The sequence below is a fragment of the Diorhabda sublineata genome, chromosome 4 (genome assembly GCF_026230105.1).
Source record: "Diorhabda sublineata isolate icDioSubl1.1 chromosome 4, icDioSubl1.1, whole genome shotgun sequence".
Classification (NCBI taxonomy): domain Eukaryota; kingdom Metazoa; phylum Arthropoda; class Insecta; order Coleoptera; family Chrysomelidae; genus Diorhabda; species Diorhabda sublineata.
Genome location: NC_079477.1, coordinates 35,626,591 through 35,643,667, shown reverse-complemented (window position 1 = coordinate 35,643,667; position 17,077 = coordinate 35,626,591). Strand labels below are relative to the sequence as shown.

General features: G+C 33.0%; 1 protein-coding gene across 1 annotated transcript in view; it reads left to right on the top strand.

Annotated features, from left to right (window-relative positions):
* Positions 1-530: 530 nt before the first annotated feature.
* LOC130443485 (echinoderm microtubule-associated protein-like CG42247) overlaps positions 531-17,077 on the top strand; it is a 30,617-nt gene continuing 14,070 nt past the window's right edge. The window contains exons 1-4 of the mRNA XM_056778145.1: positions 531-748; positions 853-1,105; positions 1,158-1,350; positions 1,411-1,588. Of these exons, the coding sequence (XP_056634123.1) occupies positions 746-748; positions 853-1,105; positions 1,158-1,350; positions 1,411-1,588 (627 nt within the window). The 5' untranslated portion in view covers positions 531-745. The remainder of the gene's footprint in view (positions 749-852; positions 1,106-1,157; positions 1,351-1,410; positions 1,589-17,077) is intronic.

Genomic DNA, 17,077 nt, shown 5'->3' with positions numbered 1-17,077 from the left:
ATCAAATTTTGAATAATTCGACGAAATCGAGTTGTTTCTTCATCAAATTTTCATCATTCGAATAAATTCAGTCGTGTAATCACCAATTGTCGATTCTTTTGGCAAATTAGGGTCGCGCCTTCACCCAATTTTGAAAATTTCGACGAAATCGAATGGCGCCTCCACCCAATTGTGAAAATTTCGGCGAAATCGAATGGCGCCTTCGCCCAATTGTGAAAATTTCGGCGAAATCGAATGGCGCCTTCCCCAAATTTTGAGTACTGCGACTAAATCGAGTGGTGCGTCCACCAAACTTTGAGTATTTCTATGGAATCGAGTAGCGCCTTCACCAAATTTTGAATATTGCGACGAAATCGAGTGGCGCCTTCCCCAAATTTTGAGTATTTCGACGAAATTCGAACTTCTTTTTTCAATTCCACGTAAATCTAGTACGAAATCGCACGCCCATGCCCACCGAGGTATTCGGAGTCAATACAAAAACGCAACAAGTCTCCCTAAAACACTTCAACCTTTCGCCACACTTCGATTCCATTACTCAACGACCCCAAATCACGCCGGACGTTGCGTCCGCTCTCTACGCACGTCTTTCCGTTAAAGTTTCCCTTTTTCTTTCGAAAACTTTTCAAAATCGAAACGGTTCGGTAGTTCTTGCGCCTTTCCAAAGGGCCGACGACCCTTCATGTCGAAATAACATCGATCCGAGGTGAAATCGACGCGGACCAAAAAATTTTTTTAGTGTTCAGCGATGGTGAGTAGTAGAATTCTCTAATAACAGCACCTACCGAAATTTCACGGGGCGGGGTGGAGGGGGGTTGGTTGAAAAAGAAGGTTTTTAAAGATAAAATTTGGTAGTCGGTAGCGCCATCTCGATCCGGCAGTCGGATGCAGCACTACGATAACGAAGAAGAAACCGCCGCTTTAGAAACGAGCGATCGTAACGGCGAATCGACGAAAGATGGCGTCGTCGATATCCGGGACGAAGACGACAAACTGTCCAACAACGGAGACGCCAGTCCGCATCGAAACGCCGCGTCGAACGGTATAAGGAAATTAGAAAAAGATCCTGATACCGACGAGGAAGATAACGAAGTCGGTAATACGAACGGTAAGTGATAGATGGCGCCGTTTACGGATAAGCGTCTATCGGGTGTTTGTAGGTGGATATTGGCCTCCTTCTATGGCCGACAATGCCAGCGAAGCGTCTTCGATGGTTCCCTTGCCGAATAGACCGAAGAGTCGCGCCGAAATGACGATGACCGCCAGCAGATACAACAATTTGTCCTATTGGAGGGCCAGAAGGGTGATTTTTTATAAAAACGGCGATCCCTTCTTTCCCGGCATAGAATTTAGGTAATGCGAACGGATGTAGAGGTCGCCGTCGTTGCGTAAATTCGGATGTTTTGGTTATAGATTCAAACCCGGTAGGGATATAGTGAGCTTGGAATCCTTGTTGGATAAATTGTCCTTGAGGATGGATCTTCCACGTGGAGCTAGGTATATTTTTTCCATGGACGGGGATAGGAAATTTAGGTTGGACGAATTGGAAGATGGCGCTTCGTACGTTGTTTCGTCTTATAAGGCTTTCAAGGTAAGGGTCGCGCCTGAAAAGTGCTTTGAAAATTTCCGACGAATTTTTCGTTTTTCGATTGCACGCAATTACTTATATTCAGACTATTTTATAGGGTCAAACGAAAATTTGCTTATATTCGTTTTCTATATTTTTGCAAATGCGTGGCACTTATACAACAATTCGGTAAATACGGACGCACGTCACACTAACTATGAATTTTTGCTTATTATGAGATTTTCGCCTATCGAATTTCGATCATTTTGACGAATAGGCGACTGTCATTAATCAAATTTCGATATTATTGACAAATAGGCGACTGACATCCATCGAATTTCGATATTTTTGACGAATAGGCGACTGACATCCATCGAATTTCGATATTTTTGACGAATAGGCAACTGTCATTAATCAAATTTCGATATTATTGACAAATAGGCGACTGTCATTAATCGAATTTCGATGTTTTTGACGAATAGGCGACTGTCATTAATCAAATTTCGATATTATTGACAAATAGGCGACTGACATCCATCGAATTTCGATATTTTTGACGAATAGGCGACTGACATCCATCGAATTTCGATATTTTTGACGAATAGGCGACTGTCATTAATCAAATTTCGATGTTTTTGACGAATAGGCGACTGTCATTAATCGAATTTCGATGTTTTTGACGAATAGGCGACTGTCATTAATCAAATTTCGATATTATTGACAAATAGGCGACTGACATCCATCGAATTTCGATATTTTTGACGAATAGGCAACTGTCATTAATCAAATTTCGATATTATTGACAAATAGGCGACTGACATCCATCGAATTTCGATATTTTTGACGAATAGGCGACTGACATCCATCGAATTTCGATATTTTTGACGAATAGGCAACTGTCATTAATCAAATTTCGATATTATTGACAAATAGGCGACTGTCATTAATCGAATTTCGATGTTTTTGACGAATAGGCGACTGTCATTAATCAAATTTCGATATTATTGACAAATAGGCGACTGACATCCATCGAATTTCGATATTTTTGACGAATAGGCAACTGTCATTAATCAAATTTCGATATTATTGACAAATAGGCGACTGACATCCATCGAATTTCGATATTTTTGACGAATAGGCGACTGTTATTAATCAAATTTCGATATTATTGGCAAATAGGCGACTGACATCCATCGAATTACGATATTTTTGACGAATAGGCGACGTTCCTCTACTAAAATTCGATATTTTTGACGAATAGGCGTCTAACATCCATCGACTTTCGATATTTTTGACGAATAGGCGACTGTCATTAATCAAATTTCGATGTTTTTGACGAATAGGCGACTGTCATTAATCAAATTTCGATGTTTTTGACGAATAGGCGACTGTCATTAATCGAATTTCGATATTTTTGACGAATAGGCGACTGACATCCATCGAATTTCGATATTTTTGACGAATAGGCGACTGTCATTAATCAAATTTCGATGTTTTTGACGAATAGGCGACTGTCATTAATCGAATTTCGATGTTTTTGACGAATAGGCGACTGACATCCATCGAATTTCGATATTTTTGACGAATAGGCGACTGACATCCATCGAATTACGATATTTTTGACGAATAGGCGACGTTCCTCTACTAAAATTCGATATTTTTGACGAATAGGCGTCTAACATCCATCGACTTTCGATATTTTTGACGAATAGGCGACTGATATCCATCGAATTTCGATATTTTTGACGAATAGGCGACTGTCATTAATCAAATTTCGATATTTTTGGCAAATAGGCGACTGACATCCATCGAATTACGATATTTTTGACGAATAGGCGACGTTCCTCTACTAAAATTCGATATTTTTGACGAATAGGCGTCTAACATCCATCGACTTTCGATATTTTTGACGAATAGGCGACTGTCATTAATCAAATTTCGATGTTTTTGACGAATAGGCGACTGATATCCATCGAATTTCGATATTTTTGACGAATAGGCGACTGTCATTAATCAAATTTCGATATTATTGGCAAATAGGCGACTGACATCCATCGAATTACGATATTTTTGACGAATAGGCGACGTTCCTCTACTAAAATTCGATATTTTTGACGAATAGGCGTCTAACATCCATCGACTTTCGATATTTTTGACGAATAGGCGACTGACATCCATCGAATTTCGATATTTTTGACGAATAGGCGACTGTTATTAATCAAATTTCGATATTATTGGCAAATAGGCGACTGACATCCATCGAATTACGATATTTTTGACGAATAGGCGACGTTCCTCTACTAAAATTCGATATTTTTGACGAATAGGCGTCTAACATCCATCGACTTTCGATATTTTTGACGAATAGGCGACTGTCATTAATCAAATTTCGATGTTTTTGACGAATAGGCGACTGATATCCATCGAATTTCGATATTTTTGACGAATAGGCGACTGTCATTAATCAAATTTCGATATTTTTGACGAATAGGCGACTGTCATTAATCAAATTTCGATATTATTGACAAATAGGCGACTGACATCCATCGAATTTCGATATTTTTGACGAATAGGCGACTGTTATTAATCAAATTTCGATATTATTGGCAAATAGGCGACTGACATCCATCGAATTACGATATTTTTGACGAATAGGCGACGTTCCTCTACTAAAATTCGATATTTTTGACGAATAGGCGTCTAACATCCATCGACTTTCGATATTTTTGACGAATAGGCGACTGTCATTAATCAAATTTCGATGTTTTTGACGAATAGGCGACTGTCATTAATCAAATTTCGATGTTTTTGACGAATAGGCGACTGTCATTAATCGAATTTCGATATTTTTGACGAATAGGCGACTGACATCCATCGAATTTCGATATTTTTGACGAATAGGCGACTGTCATTAATCAAATTTCGATGTTTTTGACGAATAGGCGACTGTCATTAATCGAATTTCGATGTTTTTGACGAATAGGCGACTGACATCCATCGAATTTCGATATTTTTGACGAATAGGCGACTGACATCCATCGAATTTCGATATTTTTGACGAATAGGCAACTGTCATTAATCAAATTTCGATATTATTGACAAATAGGCGACTGTCATTAATCGAATTTCGATGTTTTTGACGAATAGGCGACTGTCATTAATCAAATTTCGATATTATTGACAAATAGGCGACTGACATCCATCGAATTTCGATATTTTTGACGAATAGGCGACTGTCATTAATCAAATTTCGATGTTTTTGACGAATAGGCGACTGTCATTAATCGAATTTCGATATTTTTGACGAATAGGCGACTGTCATTAATCAAATTTCGATATTATTGGCAAATAGGCGACTGACATCCATCGAATTTCGATGTTTTTGACGAATAGGCGACTGACATCCATCGAATTTCGATATTTTTGACGAATAGGCGACTGACATCCATCGAATTTCGATATTTTTGACGAATAGGCAACTGTCATTAATCAAATTTCGATATTATTGACAAATAGGCGACTGTCATTAATCGAATTTCGATGTTTTTGACGAATAGGCGACTGTCATTAATCAAATTTCGATATTATTGACAAATAGGCGACTGACATCCATCGAATTTCGATATTTTTGACGAATAGGCGACTGTCATTAATCAAATTTCGATGTTTTTGACGAATAGGCGACTGTCATTAATCGAATTTCGATATTTTTGACGAATAGGCGACTGTCATTAATCAAATTTCGATATTATTGGCAAATAGGCGACTGACATCCATCGAATTACGATATTTTTGACGAATAGGCGACGTTCCTCTACTAAAATTCGATATTTTTGACGAATAGGCGACTGTTATTAATCAAATTTCGATATTATTGGCAAATAGGCGACTGACATCCATCGAATTACGATATTTTTGACGAATAGGCGACGTCCTTCTACTAAAATTCGATATTTTTGACGAATAGGCGAATTCCTTCCATTAAAATGCAATATTTTTGACAAATAGATTCGTTCGTTCTCCATATTTCGAATTTAGACGAATTTAGACAAATAGACGATTATCTTTTATCAAAATTCGATGTGATTGACGAATAGTAGACGTCCTTTCATCAAAATGCAATATTTTTGACGAATAGTAGACGTCCTTCTATTGAAATGCGATATTTTTGACGAATAGATACGTTCGTTATCCAAATTAGACGAATAGACGAACTGGGGACGTTTTTCCATCAACATATAATATTTTTGACGAATAAACGACTGTCATCTATCGAATTTCGATGTTTTTGACCAATAGTCACATTGATCTGTCAAATTTCTATTTTTTTGACGAATGGGAGACGTTTGTCCATTTAATTTTTATTATTTTGTCAACTGGCGTCTGTCTGCTATCAAATTTTTATTGTTTCGACGAATAAAAAACATTCTTTATTTTTAACGAATGCGAGTTGTTTGTTTACCAAATTTTAATATTTTTAACGAATAGTTGACACTTATGGATTGAATTTCGAAATTTTTGACGAATGGCAGATACTTTTCTATCAAATTTCCATTATTTTGACGAATAAACGACATTCGTCCATAAAACATCGATATTTTGGCGAATATGTGACTGTTATGGATTGAATGTCGAAATTTTTGACGAATAGAAGACACTCGTGTACGAAATCACCTTTATTCAGCTCAACACAAGACATAAACTGATAAAATTTCAAAATAGCAGACTTGAGTCGCTCAAATTTCGATATCTTTGACGAATAGAAGACATTCGTCCAGAAAATTTCGACGTTATTGACGAATTCAATACACTTGTCCACCAAATTTCGATTATTTTGCCGAAATATCGATACTGATCTAACCGATTTCGAAATTTTAGACGAATAGTTGTCTATCTTTTATAAATTTTTGATATATTTAACGAATAAGAGACAACCGTTATTTATGACGAATTTAACACGTTCTTTCATAAAATTTCGTTGTTTTTGACGAATGGGATATATATTAGATTACCACAATTAATTATTTTTGCCGAATAAGAGGTATTCGTGTACGAACTTTGATTTATTTAGCCGAATAGAAGACATTCGTCCAACAAATTTCGTCATCTTCGACGAAATTATTTCAATATGAAATTTTCAATGCCGTTTCATCCCTATTGGGATGTCACTTGAAAACCCGCCCTTGTTTACGACCCTTTATTGGTTGCTAAGTGTTTATATTTGTTTGACGAGTCACGAGGGGAGGTCACAACAAATGACAATTTCCAATAAAATCCAATATCCGGTGGTTGGCCATGAACCAATCGTAATACATTTTTTAATGTACGTAGAGTTGATTGGGGAAACAAAATAATAGTTTTTGAAAAAAATCGGAAAGAAAAAACACGAAAACAAGTGATCTGCCATTGAATTGGGTCTCAATTGTTACAGGGGCGGCTTTAAAAATTTTGTGAAAATTTGTTTTTCGATTTCTTCCAAACAATTATTGAAAATCAAAAAAAAACAGGATTTTCGAAAAAAAACTCTTCTCGATTTATTCAGAATCGAAATTTTCATTTCCACCTCCCCAAAATTTCAAAATTTCCCGCTAAAACGAGACTCCTCCCTCTCCTTCCTAATCCCAAATTCGAAAAACATGACAATACAACATATTTTCGATTTAATTTCGATTTTTTTCCAAAAAATTGTTGAAAATCAAAAAAAAACATATTTTTCAAAAAAAAAAACTACTCAATTCATTCAAAATCGAAATTTTTCGAATTTCACATTTCCACCTCCCCAAAATCTCAAAATTTTCCGCTAAAATCGAGACTCCCCCTCCTTCTTCCTAATCCCCAATTTGAAAAACATGACAATACAACATATTTTCGATTTTTTTCCAAAAAATTGTTGAAAATCAAGAAAAACAGATTTTTCGAAAAAAAAACTTCTCAATTCATTCAAAATCGAAATTTTTCGAATTTCACATTTCCACCTCCCCAAAATCTCAAAATTTTCCGCTAAAATCGAGACTCACCCTCCTTCTTCCTAATCCCAAATTTGAAAAACATGCGAATACAACATATTTTCGATTTAATTTCGATTTTTTTCCAAAAAATTGTTGAAAATCAAGAAAAACAGATTTTTCGAAAAAAAAACTTCTCAATTCATTCAAAATCGAAATTTTTCGAATTTCACATTTCCACCTCCCCAAAATCTAAAAATTTCCCGCTAAATCGAGACTCCCCCTCCTTCTTCCTAATCCCAAATTTGAAAAACATGCGAATACAACATATTTTCGATTTAATTTCGATTTTTTTCCAAAAAATTGTTGAAAATCAAAAAAAACAGATTTTTCGAAAAAAAAACTTCTCAATTCATTCAAAATCGAAATTTTTCGAATTTCACATTTCCACCTCCCCAAAATCTCAAAATTTCCCGCTAAATCGAGACTCCCCCTCCTTCTTCCTAATCCCAAATTTGAAAAACATGACAATACAACATATTTTCGATTTAATTTCGATTTTTTTCCAAAAAATTGTTGAAAATCAAAAAAAAACAGATTTTTCGAAAAAAAAACTTCTCAATTCATTCAAAATCGAAATTTTTCGAATTTCACATTTCCACCTCCCCAAAATCTCAAAATTTCCCGCTAAATCGAGACTCCCCCTCCTTCTTCCTAATCCCAAATTTGAAAAACATGCGAATACAACATATTTTCGATTTAATTTCGATTTTTTTCCAAAAAATTGTTGAAAATCAAAAAAAAACAGATTTTTCGAAAAAAAAACTTCTCAATTCATTCAAAATCGAAATTTTTCGAATTTCACATTTCCACCTCCCCAAAATCTCAAAATTTCCCGCTAAATCGAGACTCCCCCTCCTTCTTCCTAATCCCAAATTTGAAAAACATGCGAATACAACATATTTTCGATTTAATTTCGATTTTTTTCCAAAAAATTGTTGAAAATCAAAAAAAAACAGATTTTTCGAAAAAAAAACTTCTCAATTCATTCAAAATCGAAATTTTTCGAATTTCACATTTCCACCTCCCCAAAATCTCAAAATTTCCCGCTAAATCGAGACTCCCCCTCCTTCTTCCTAATCCCAAATTTGAAAAACATGCGAATACAACATATTTTCGATTTAATTTCGATTTTTTTCCAAAAAATTGTTGAAAATCAAAAAAAAACAGATTTTTCGAAAAAAAAACTTCTCAATTCATTCAAAATCGAAATTTTTCGAATTTCACATTTCCACCTCCCCAAAATCTCAAAATTTCCCGCTAAATCGAGACTCCCCCTCCTTCTTCCTAATCCCAAATTTGAAAAACATGACAATACAACATATTTTCGATTTAATTTCGATTTTTTTCCAAAAAATTGTTGAAAATCAAAAAAAAACAGATTTTTCGAAAAAAAAACTTCTCAATTCATTCAAAATCGAAATTTTTCGAATTTCACATTTCCACCTCCCCAAAATCTCAAAATTTCCCGCTAAATCGAGACTCCCCCTCCTTCTTCCTAATCCCAAATTTGAAAAACATGACAATACAACATATTTTCGATTTAATTTCGATTTTTTTCCAAAAAATTGTTGAAAATCAAGAAAAACAGATTTTTCGAAAAAAAAACTTCTCAATTCATTCAAAATCGAAATTTTTCGATATTTTTATTTCCATCTCCCTAAAATCTCAAAATTTCCCGCTAAATCGAGACTCCCCCTCCTTCTTCCTAATCCCAAATTTGAAAAACATGACAATACAATATATTTTCGATTTAATTTCGATTTTTTTCCAAAAAATTGTTGAAAATCAAAAAAAAACAGATTTTTCGAAAAAAAAACTTCTCAATTCATTCAAAATCGAAATTTTTCGAATTTCACATTTCCACCTCCCCAAAATCTCAAAATTTCCCGCTAAATCGAGACTCCCCCTCCTTCTTCCTAATCCCAAATTTGAAAAACATGCGAATACAACATATTTTCGATTTAATTTCGATTTTTTTCCAAAAAATTGTTGAAAATCAAAAAAAAACAGATTTTTCGAAAAAAAAACTTCTCAATTCATTCAAAATCGAAATTTTTCGAATTTCACATTTCCACCTCCCCAAAATCTCAAAATTTCCCGCTAAATCGAGACTCCCCCTCCTTCTTCCTAATCCCAAATTTGAAAAACATGACAATACAACATATTTTCGATTTAATTTCGATTTTTTTCCAAAAAATTGTTGAAAATCAAAAAAAAACAGATTTTTCGAAAAAAAAACTTCTCAATTCATTCAAAATCGAAATTTTTCGAATTTCACATTTCCACCTCCCCAAAATCTCAAAATTTCCCGCTAAATCGAGACTCCCCCTCCTTCTTCCTAATCCCAAATTTGAAAAACATGACAATACAACATATTTTCGATTTAATTTCGATTTTTTTCCAAAAAATTGTTGAAAATCAAGAAAAACAGATTTTTCGAAAAAAAAACTTCTCAATTCATTCAAAATCGAAATTTTTCGATATTTTTATTTCCATCTCCCTAAAATCTCAAAATTTCCCGCTAAATCGAGACTCCCCCTCCTTCTTCCTAATCCCAAATTTGAAAAACATGACAATACAATATATTTTCGATTTAATTTCGATTTTTTTCCAAAAAATTGTTGAAAATCAAGAAAAACAGATTTTTCGAAAAAAAAACTTCTCAATTCATTCAAAATCGAAATTTTTCGAATTTCACATTTCCACCTCCCCAAAATCTCAAAATTTCCCGCTAAATCGAGACTCCCCCTCCTTCTTCCTAATCCCAAATTTGAAAAACATGACAATACAACATATTTTCGATTTAATTTCGATTTTTTTCCAAAAAATTGTTGAAAATCAAGAAAAACAGATTTTTCGAAAAAAAAACTTCTCAATTCATTCAAAATCGAAATTTTTCGAATTTCACATTTCCACCTCCCCAAAATCTCAAAATTTCCCGCTAAATCGAGACTCCCCCTCCTTCTTCCTAATCCCAAATTTGAAAAACATGCGAATACAACATATTTTCGATTTAATTTCGATTTTTTTCCAAAAAATTGTTGAAAATCAAGAAAAACAATTCATTAAAAATCGAAATTTTTCGAATTTTACATTTCCATTCCACAAAATCTCAAAATTTCCCGCTAAAACGAGACCCCCCTTCCAAAAATCGTCAGTAATACAAGAAACGTTGCTCGAGCGAACAAAATCGGGCTTCGCAACTCCAAATTTCATCCCATACCTACTTAAATGAATTATATCATGGAAAACATGATAATACACCATTAAAATAATCGATGCCGCGCCTATTGGAAAACGCTGCCGTGGAAATATCTCATTTTCCTGCAATAATTTCCATTTTCCTGCAACGAAAGAAAATTAAAAAAAAAAACAAACAAACAAACTGCAGATATTTTTCGCTCCAATCCACAACAAACACTTTTAAAATGGATTTCAACGTATACGCGATGAAAATAGTTTCCATACTGTATACAGGGTGATGTTTGAATGTGGTGTGAAATGTTTTTATTTAAATTTACGGCCTCGTTAAGGAAAATCGGTCAGCGGCAGGTCAAAACAAACAAATTAATGCACATATTAAAAAGACTCATTTATGATTCTAATTTCGAAAATCGATATCATTATTTAAATATTAATGTTGTCACGCTATTAAGTCGTTTATAAACGGCCATTTTTTTAATGAAAAAATTCACGAAAAATTGAAAGAATGAATGACGAGAAACGTATTGAACGAAATATCGACAAATAATTCGCGGTATAAATAAAATTGTCGATGATAATCGTGGGAAACTTTAGAATTAAATTAAAAGTCCTTTAAACTGTGTTGAAAATCCATTTTTCGTTTAATTATTGTACGAAAAATTGACAGAATACTACAAAAAAGTGATTTAGGCTGATAGAAATCTACAAAAACTGACAGAATGGTACAAAAAAGTGATTTAGGCTGACAGAAATCTACATAAACTGACAGAATGCTACGAAAAAGTCACTCTGGCTGACAGAAATCTATAAAACTGACAGAATACTACAAAAAAGTCACTACGGCTGACAGAAATCTGCCAAAACTGACAGAATGCTACGAAAAAGTTACTCCGGCTGACAGAAATCTATAATACTGACAGAATGCTACAAAAAAGTCACTACGGCTGACAGAAATCTGCCAAAACTGACAGAATGCTACGAAAAAGTTACTCCGGCTGACAGAAATCTATAATACTGACAGAATGCTACAAAAAAGTCACTACGGCTGACAGAAATCTGCCAAAACTGACAGAATGCTACGAAAAAATCACTCCGGCTGACAGAAATCTACAAAACTGACAGAATACTACAAAAAAGTCACTACGGCTGACAGAAATCTGCCAAAACTGACAGAATGCTACGAAAAAGTTACTCCGGCTGACAGAAATCTGCCAAAACTGACAGAATGCTACGAAAAAGTTACTCCGGCTGACAGAAATCTATAATACTGACAGAATGCTACAAAAAAGTCACTACGGCTGACAGAAATCTGCCAAAACTGACAGAATGCTACGAAAAAATCACTCCGGCTGACAGAAATCTACAAAACTGACAGAATACTACAAAAAAGTCACTACGGCTGACAGAAATCTGCCAAAACTGACAGAATTCTACGAAAAAGTCACTCCGGCTGACAGAAATCTACAAAACTGACAGAATACTACAAAAAAGTGATTTAGGCTGACAAAAAAATATATAAACTGGCAGAATGCTACAAAACAGTGTCTTAGATTGACAGAAATTTACATAAACTGTCAGTATGCTACGAAAAGTGACTAAAACTGACAGAAATCTACAAAAAAGAGACAGAATGTTACAAATAAGTGATTGAAACTGACAGGACGCCTCAACAAAGCTAATGCTGACAGAATACTATAAAAGGGACAGAATACTAGAAAAAAATGACTGAAACTGACGAAACTTTACAAAAAAATGACAGAATGCTTAAAAAAAGTGACTAAAGCTGACAAGATACTACAGAAACTGATTGTATATAACAAAAAAGTGATTAATGACAGTTTACTATCAAAAACGGACAGAATACCACAAAAACTTGTCAGAATACAAAAAAAGTGACCAACTAAGAAGATTACTACGAAAAATCTCATGTAATCAAATCTGGTAATTATAATAGCTATTCACACAATTTTCAAATCAATTATTTAAATTTTTTTTCGCCCTCGTATTATAATACTCGAATTTTCGACTATGAAATATCGAAATTTATCATATTCCTCACCCATCCATGTAATTTTAGACAAAAAAATTTTATAATTATACCATGAAAACAAGAAGTAACTTGGAAAAATGAGAAAATGAAAGTTTTTATTTTTTTTTCTAGCCCTCGTATTATCATACTCGAATTTTCGACTATGGGACATCGAAATTTATCATATCCCTCACCCATTAATGTAATTTTAGACAAAAAACCGCTATAATTATACCATGAAAACAAGAAGTAACTTGGAAAAATGAGAAAATGAAAGTTTTTAATTTTTTTCTAGCCCTCGTATTATCATACTCGAATTTTCGACTATGGGACATCGAAATTTATCATATCCCTCACTCATTAATGTAAGTTTAGACAAAAAACCGCTATAATTATACCATGAAAACAAGAAGTAACTTGGAAAAATGAGAAAATGAAAGTTTTTAATTTTTTTCTAGCCCTCGTATTATCATACTCGAATTTTCGACTATGGGACATCGAAATTTATCATATTCCTCACCCATGAATGTAATTTTATACAAAAAAATTTTATAGTTATACCATGAAAACAAGAAGTAACTTGGAAAAATGAGAAAATGAAAGTTTTTAATTTTTTTCTAGCCCTCGTATTATCATACTCGAATTTTCGACTATGGGACATCGAAATTTATCATATTCCTCACCCATGAATGTAATTTTATACAAAAAAATTTTATAGTTATACCATGAAAACAAGAAGTAATTTGGAAAAATGAGAAAATGAAAGTTTTTAATTTTTTTCTAGCCCTCGTATTATCATACTCGAATTTTCGACTATGGGACATCGAAATTTATCATATCCCTCACCCATTAATGTAATTTTAGACAAAAAACCGTTATAATTATACCATGAAAACAAGAAGTAACTTGGAAAAATGAGAAAATGAAAGTTTTTAATTTTTTTCTAGCCCTCGTATTATCATACTCGAATTTTCGACTATGGGACATCGAAATTTATCATATTCCTCACCCATGAATGTAATTTTATACAAAAAAATTTTATAGTTATACCATGAAAACAAGAAGTAACTTGGAAAAATGAGAAAATGAAAGTTTTTAATTTTTTTCTAGCCCTCGTATTATCATACTCGAATTTTCGACTATGGGACATCGAAATTTATCATATCCCTCACCCATTAATGTAATTTTAGACAAAAAACCGCTATAATTATACCATGAAAACAAGAAGTAACTTGGAAAAATGAGAAAATGAAAGTTTTTAATTTTTTTCTAGCCCTCGTATTATCATACTCGAATTTTCGACTATGGGACATCGAAATTTATCATATCCCTCACCCATTAATGTAATTTTAGACAAAAAACCGTTATAATTATACCATGAAAACAAGAAGTAACTTGGAAAAATGAGAAAATGAAAGTTTTTAATTTTTTTCTAGCCCTCGTATTATCATACTCGAATTTTCGACTATGGGACATCGAAATTTATCATATTCCTCACCCATAAATGTAATTTTATACAAAAAAATTTTATAGTTATACCATGAAAACAAAAAGTAAGTTGGAAAAATAAGAAAATGAAGGTTTTTAATTTTTTTCTAGCCCTCGTACCTGTTAATTCGAACTTTTGGTATCGGAATATTTCATGGCAGTACTAAATTCAACTTTTTTACGCAAAAAGTCACCTGGCGGATACCCGAATGTTTATACTAATAAAAATTCATTCATTTTTCACAATTCTCGTCCTCAAAAGTCCTTTCAACCGATTCAAAAATCTATTTTTCCTCTATAAACGATCACGTTACATGTAAAATAGCGATTTGTTTAAATATATATTAAGGACAAAGGACCGTTAATATGACCGATATGGGTTAAACGTTTTTTTATTTCTTCGCGTTCCATTTATAGAGAAAGGACAAAATCCTTCCAAGGTTACGTACGTTAAATGGCGTGTCAATATTATACGACTCCATATTGGAACACATCGAGGTCGTTATAATGATGTCCTTTTTGTTTTTTGCTATACATACGGCCTCGTACATTCAGGACAACATACCTGTACATTTACCTCGGTTTTTCCACGTGAAAAATACTGTTTCACAATTTTGGAAATTATATTTTCCATCATAGATTACACACTACAAAAAAAATGACAGATTATGATGGGAAAGTGACAGATTACTACAAAAAAGTGACTAAAAATGAGAAAATGACAGATTACTACGAAATAGTCACCATAAATGACAAAATACTACAAATAAGTGACCAGAACTGACAGATTACAATGAAAAATTGACTAGAGCTGACAGATTACTGCGTAAAAGTGACTAAAACTGAGAAAATGCTACAGAAAATGACAGATTACTACGAAATAGTCACTATAAATGATAAAATACTACGAAACGTGACCAGAACTGACAGATTACAATGAAAAATTGACTAGAGCTGACAGATTACTGCGTAAAAGTGACTAAAACTGAGAAAATGCTACAGAAAATGACAGATTACTACCAAATAGTCACTATAAATGATAAAATACTACGAAACGTGACCAGAACTGACAGATTACAATAAAAAATTGACTAGAGCTGACAGATTACTACTTAAAAGTGACTAAAACTGAGAAAATGCTACAAAAAATGACAGATTACTACCAAATAGTCACTATAAATGATAAAATACTACGAAACGTGACCAGAACTGACAGATTACAATGAAAAATTGACTAGAGCTGACAGATTACTGCGTAAAAGTGACTAAAACTGAGAAAATGCTACAAAAAATGATATATTACTACGAAATAGTCACTATAAATGATAAAATACTACGAAACGTGACCAGAACTGACAGATTACAATGAAAAATTGACTAGAGCTGACAGATTACTGCGTAAAAGTGACTAAAACTGAGAAAATGCTACAAAAAATGACAGATTACTACCAAATAGTCACTATAAATGATAAAATACTACGAAACGTGACCAGAACTGACAGATTACAATAAAAAATTGACTAGAGCTGACAGATTACTACTTAAAAGTGACTAAAACTGAGAAAATGCTACAGAAAATGACAGATTACTACGAAATAGTCACTATAAATGATAAAATACTACGAAACGTGACCAGAACTGACAGATTACAATTGACAGATTACAATGAAAAATTGACTAGTGCTGACAAATTACTACGTAAAAGTGACTAAAACTTGAAAAATGCTATGAAATAGCTACAAAAATAATAGATCACTAGGAAATAGTGACTATAAATGACAAAATATTACGAAAAATGACCAGAACTGACAAATTACAATGAAAAATTGACTAGAGCTGACAGTTCATTACGAAAATGTGACTAAAAATGTGAAGATGCTACGAAATAGCTACAAAAAATGATAGAATACTACGAAATAGTGACTCTAAATGACAAAATACTACGAAAAAGTGACCAAAACAGCCACATTACAATGAAAAATTGATTAAATCTGACAGATTACTAAGAAAAAATGAATAAAAATAAGAGAATACTATGAAATGACAGAATATTACAAAATAGTTACAAAAAATGACAGAATATGACGAAATAGATAAAAAATGACAGAATACTACAAAATAGTGACCAGTAATGACAGATTATAATGGAAAAGTGACTAGAACTGACAGATCCGAAAAAATGAATAAAAATGAGAGAATACTACGAAATAGTTATAAAAAATGACAGAATACTATGAAATAGTGATTAGAAATGACAGAATATAATGGAAAAGTGACAAAAACTGACCAAATACTGCCAAAAAGTTAAAAAAATGACAGAATACTACGAAATAGTGACTTAAATTGACAGATTATAATGGAAAAGTGACAAAAACTGACAGAATACTATGAAATAGTGACTTAAATTGACAGATTATAATGGAAAAGTGACAAAAACTGACAGAATACTATGAAATAGTGACTTAAATTGACAGATTATAATGGAAAAGTGACAAGAACTGACAGAATACTATGAAATAGTGACTTAAATTGACAGAATACTACGAAATAGTGACTTAAATTAACAAATTATAATGGAAATGTGATAAGAACTGACAGAATACTACGAAATAGTGACTTAAATTGACAGAATACTATGAAATAGTGACTTAAATTGACAGAATACTATGAAATAGTGACTTAAATTGACAGAATACTACGAAATAGTGACTTAAATTGACAGATTACAATGAAAAGTGAAAAGAACTGACAGAATACTACGAAATAATGACTTAAATTGACAGA